The sequence below is a fragment of the Rhea americana genome, unplaced genomic scaffold, assembly GCF_003343005.1.
Source record: "Rhea americana isolate MKP2758 unplaced genomic scaffold, rheAme1 scaffold_300, whole genome shotgun sequence".
Taxonomy (NCBI): domain Eukaryota; kingdom Metazoa; phylum Chordata; class Aves; order Rheiformes; family Rheidae; genus Rhea; species Rhea americana.
Genome location: NW_028186425.1, coordinates 159,401 through 164,371, shown reverse-complemented (window position 1 = coordinate 164,371; position 4,971 = coordinate 159,401). Strand labels below are relative to the sequence as shown.

Genomic DNA, 4,971 nt, shown 5'->3' with positions numbered 1-4,971 from the left:
ATTATATATTGCCATAAAAAGAATTATTAATTCTGCTTTCCACATTATTTTATTCAGAGAATAGACTGTTATTTGATTTTTTTTTATTACTACAGGCAAAAGACTTTAAAGGTAATAAAGCAAATTATAGTACAAAGAAGCAAAAAAAACAAAAAACATTTTGAAAGTATAAAAGTTTACCCTTTTTTTWGTTCCCAAAGTCGTGATTGACTGCCTTAACTATATATGAAATTGCATTCTAATATACACATTAAACACATTTTCTCATTTATATATCGAAAATATTAAACATACCTTTGAGTAATCATCTGATAAAATCTCAAATGTAACCACTAGAGGAGAGAGCAAGAAGGTTTTAAGTCAGCTAAGTAAGCAAACTTATTTGTAAACATTGGCATAAATCCTGAAAACCCATTTATGTGAACCGTAGTCACATAAGTATTCCCCACAGGTGTCAATGCATGATGTAAGCATTGTGATAAAATCTTTAATTATGTAACTTCATTTGCAAGACAGTAAGTACTTTTCTAAATCTTTACAAACATATGAAGCATCTTGTCAAATGTACAAGAATGAYAAAAAGATTACACTTTCCTCAACATAATGCTCAACCGCATATTTATTGGCTCAAGAAAGGTCTAAACCAATGGTTTTCAGCATGTGTGTGTGGTCCGTGAACCTTGATGATGCAAAAAAGATGATTAAAAAAGAGTTCAGATATGCTACACAGAAATCTGCAGACATGGACTTTCTAAGGTGTCAGCACTTCCACAGAAAAAAAATTTAAGGATCAAATAAACACAAATTTGAAAGTTATCTACACTGACTGAAACGTATTGAATTTCAGCTAGCTTTAGATAAGCTGGGTCAAGAACATCAGGTAGTAGCTGCTTCAACTAAGCTGGCTGCATTTAAATGAGCTAGCTTAAGTTACTTGAAGCAACTCTGCTAATTTTAAAATAAACATAACTTCAGTCTAGTGAGATGACAGTTTCAAAAATATTTAACTTTAAGCTCAAATAGATCAGCAATCATTCACTATTGCAATGACTTCTACTCTTAAAAATAAATCAGGTCTCACTCCTGCCTCCTCTTCTCCCCAGCCACTCATAACCCTTACTCCTACACCTCCTCTCCTCTTACTTGCAGCACTGTCCCCTTACTACATGATTGCTTGTAGTCCTACGGCATAGTGTAAGAAAACACCACTATGCTTTGCTCTCCTTCTCCTGATCTAATTCAGTGTTTCTCAATTTTCATTTTTAATCCAGTTTCGCACACACCACAGCTAGACCAGTTTCATTTTTTTGCAATGACTTAYGGCTTCTGCCACTCTACTCATCCCTCATTATTTTGTTCACATCTGTATCCCAGTCTACAGCCCTTAGTCTTCATATTTTAACTAAAAACAAAACAAAATCTTCCTCAAATCCATGCTTCCTAAAACTCAAAGCCACAGCAGCTCTGATCTCCTCCCYTAGTCTAACTTCCAACAGATTCTCCTTCGCTCATTGTTCAGATGGCTCCTTGCTGTCCTCACTACAGTTTTTCTCCAACCAAAATACTAGCAAACAAGATGTAATTCAGGTCTTACTCATGCTACCATCTAGCCCTTGCTTTCTTAAAAAAAACCTCTTGCTTCTGTAACTCACCTAGTGAGCATGGGCTCCAGTTGGAAAACAATGAGAATTCATTGAAGTAATGATAGTGCAACCACCTCACTGCATTCCTCTACATTAGGAGTTGACAGAAGGAAGAGAAACGAAGAACTTGGTGCTACCTAGCCATCACACACACACATAACATTCCTCAGAGTTGTGGTCTTTGGTCACATTCACTTTCCAAGCTCCATGCTTACTGGCTCAAAATGAATGCTACATTCTTCACTTGGCTTCAAGGGAAGAACTTTTATTTAAAAAAAAAAGGGGATAAAACAAGAAGGAATAAAAATCAGGTTACATATTACTCTAGATTCCTGTATCATTCCCCACCTCCCAACACCTTCTCAACATACAGAAGGAAACATGCATTTGAGTCGAACCTGAATTACATATGAAAGGTAGTAAGCAGTCACATCTTGTACTAACCTTCAGAATCTAAACATCTTTCAAATTTCTGGGATAACTGATAGGTATCAAAACAGCGAATCCTTGGCTTATAAGTTCCTGAAAAAAACATTTGATTTTTAATAAGAAATTTAAAAAGATAACATCAATGCATGTCTTACATACATAGACTTTACTACATTTTAACTACAAGAATTCTGACCTTAGAAAACAACAAAATGATCAAAATGCCTGTGACTGGGAAAATTGGCCTCTCGGTAACTAATCTTAAAGAATCTCTTCGCTTTGATGCCTGGAAGTCCTCTACCTACACATAGGTTCTTTTGATTACTGGACATACTATTTAAAATGTAATAGTATCTTCCAGTAAGTCTTCTTATGCTAATAAATTCTACTTAAAGTATTGAAGTTTGTAGTCTGCTTCAGTAGTTACAAAATGTAGTATTATCTAACGACCTTTAAAGCAATACTCAAACAAGTGTTCCGAAGTTACACAGAAATATAAATATTGTATACATTTTATATATAAAGATTATACATGTATAGAATATTAAAATAGGAGTTAGTTTGTTTTTAGAATACAGGTATTCCTTTTAGGATACAGTTAAAACCTGTTTTAGCACAGTGTCATAATATCAAGACATTGGTTTTATCATATCATAACAGTAAACGCAAACTCTAAACAATGCTCCATTTAAAAAACAAACCCTATYGAATCTACCTTAAATAGTAAGGTCTTCTGCGATAAAGATTTCCTAGTATTTTCAGCCTTTKCTATACAGAGACATTTAAGTTAACTCACCAACTGCCATAATATACTGTCCATCTCTTGACACCTTAATCTTTGTGCTAATTGTGGGCATCTCGAAGTCTTGAATAAGTTCAATTCTTCTACGAATATCTGTAAAAACAAATTTGTTTTAAAATATAGTAGTGTTTATCAGTCAAAAAGTGTAAGAGTTTCTTATGAAGTATGYTGAACGAATTGAATACAAAAAAGTAGTCTTGATCTTTTAAGTGTAATTAAGATATGCTATATGCAGACTAATAGAGTCTTTACTGAGAAGTAGGCTATCTTCATGCAGAATAAATGTCTATTCTGAAGTAGCAAAAATGTAACACATTACTATATCTTGTATTAGCAAATATGTATCACACATTTTATACAATTGAGAGGTTGAATAATATATCCCACCTTCCTGTTACCTATTTTATAAGTGTTTTAGTTAGGTGGGTATTATTATATGATGCTACTTATGATATTTAAATGGCATCCTTTTTCTGCAGAACAAGCTTAGACTAAAATAATGATTTTCCTGCACTGGTCTAAACACAGCAGAATACACAAGGACTCTGAAGTTAGGCTTTATTAAAAAATATACATGGAACATACCTATCATGATTTTGTTCAGTCTACAGTCCCAATACTTAATGCTTGGAACTTAAAATGATATTGGTAACATTCTATTCACATTAAGCTATATAGGAAGTTAAATTATAGTCTTCTAAGCTAAATTCTTCATAGCTTTAATTTCGTAGCTATCAAAATGTGAGCTAGATATAMCTAACTTTATCAGTTTGTAATTTTATTTGTCTATTTCTAGATTTTCATGTTGTGTACATGCAATCGCATATTATTAAGGACTATATAATGGGACAACATACCAACATCTTTCTTCTGTAAAGCTCTTTTCTTCCTGTCAGAGAGCCACTGAAAGAAAGTAAWCAGCTATCAGGATTAAGTTTATTACACACAGAGAAAACAAATGAATGCTTAAAGTTCATCAAATTTGAAAGTATAATTTGATGAACTGTCAAGTGCACTAATTTTTTTCTATTATTACATTAAAAAATCCATTACCAAATTTAAYAATTTTACATTAAAAAAAAAMCACTTCAAATTGTTGAGTGGCTGTAGAATAACTACCTACAGAGATATATGTACTCAAGATGTATTTTTAGTTTTAAAATATTTTAACTGTTTCAGTGAAAAAAAAAATCAATATAAGCATATATAAAAAAAATAGAACAGTTGTAAGCCACTTTAGTCTTGGCTGCAGCTACACATATAGCATCAGTTCAAATGTTTACCARCATATTATAGAGAAGATATACTAGCCAACAAAAAAACCCACAAAATAGCTAGCTAACAAATGCAAAAGGATTTCATTTTAGTCTGTTTTTTTCTCTCATTTTGAAACAAAATTCCAAGAGTTACACCTAGAACGGTTTGGGTAACTCAGRAAAAGGAAAGAAATCAGGCCCAAAAGAATAATACAGCTTTTTAAAGATTTTGCTGTAACAATATATAAACAGCCACACCCGGTCAGGTAAATGACCTACAGCAGTCAGCAACTGATGCCCAGGAAACAGAACAAGAATGAGGCAGGGCACAGTGGTTTTCCCTACCTGTTTCCCAACTTCCACCAAACCAAAGCCCGAGCCCTTCTTTGCATTTATCAGCCCGTGGTAATTTTTTCTTATGTAGATTCATCCATTTCCTTTTTGGCCCACGTGAACTTCCGAGGCCTTGTGGTACCTCCGGAGCTGCCTCGCACCCAGCCCCGCCAGCAGCAGGGAGCTGCCGCAACACGCGTGCCAAGGACCAGGCGGCAGCAGTGGGCCCCTAAGCCGCACGCGGACCGGGCGACGYCCGCCTCAGAGGCCGCGCCTGGCGGAGCACCGGGTTTCCGAGAAGAGCGGGCTCGGGGAGGGTGCGGACTCGCACGGGCAGCTCGCTCGCAGCCCCTCGCCGGCGGCTCCCCCCTTCCGCAGCTTGGCCGCCGCGCCGCGCCGACACAGGCCTCCCCCGCGCGAGACCCGCCTCGCCGCCCGCCCCTGCCGGCTCTGCCTCCCGGCTCCCGCCCGCTGACTGCCGCCGCCGGCCGCGCCGCGCTCCCTCCCC

The 4,971-nt window shown here is 36.7% G+C and overlaps 1 protein-coding gene across 1 annotated transcript in view; it reads right to left on the bottom strand.

Moving 5' to 3' along the window:
* NOL10 (nucleolar protein 10) overlaps window positions 1–4,971 on the bottom strand; it is a 57,677-nt gene that overhangs the window by 52,389 nt on the left and 317 nt on the right. Inside the window, exons 2-5 of the mRNA XM_085309707.1 lie at window positions 3,732–3,777; window positions 2,869–2,967; window positions 2,088–2,165; window positions 295–332 (exon numbers count right to left, since the gene is read on the bottom strand). Coding sequence (XP_085165833.1) covers window positions 295–332; window positions 2,088–2,165; window positions 2,869–2,967; window positions 3,732–3,777 — 261 coding nt within the window. The remainder of the gene's footprint in view (window positions 1–294; window positions 333–2,087; window positions 2,166–2,868; window positions 2,968–3,731; window positions 3,778–4,971) is intronic.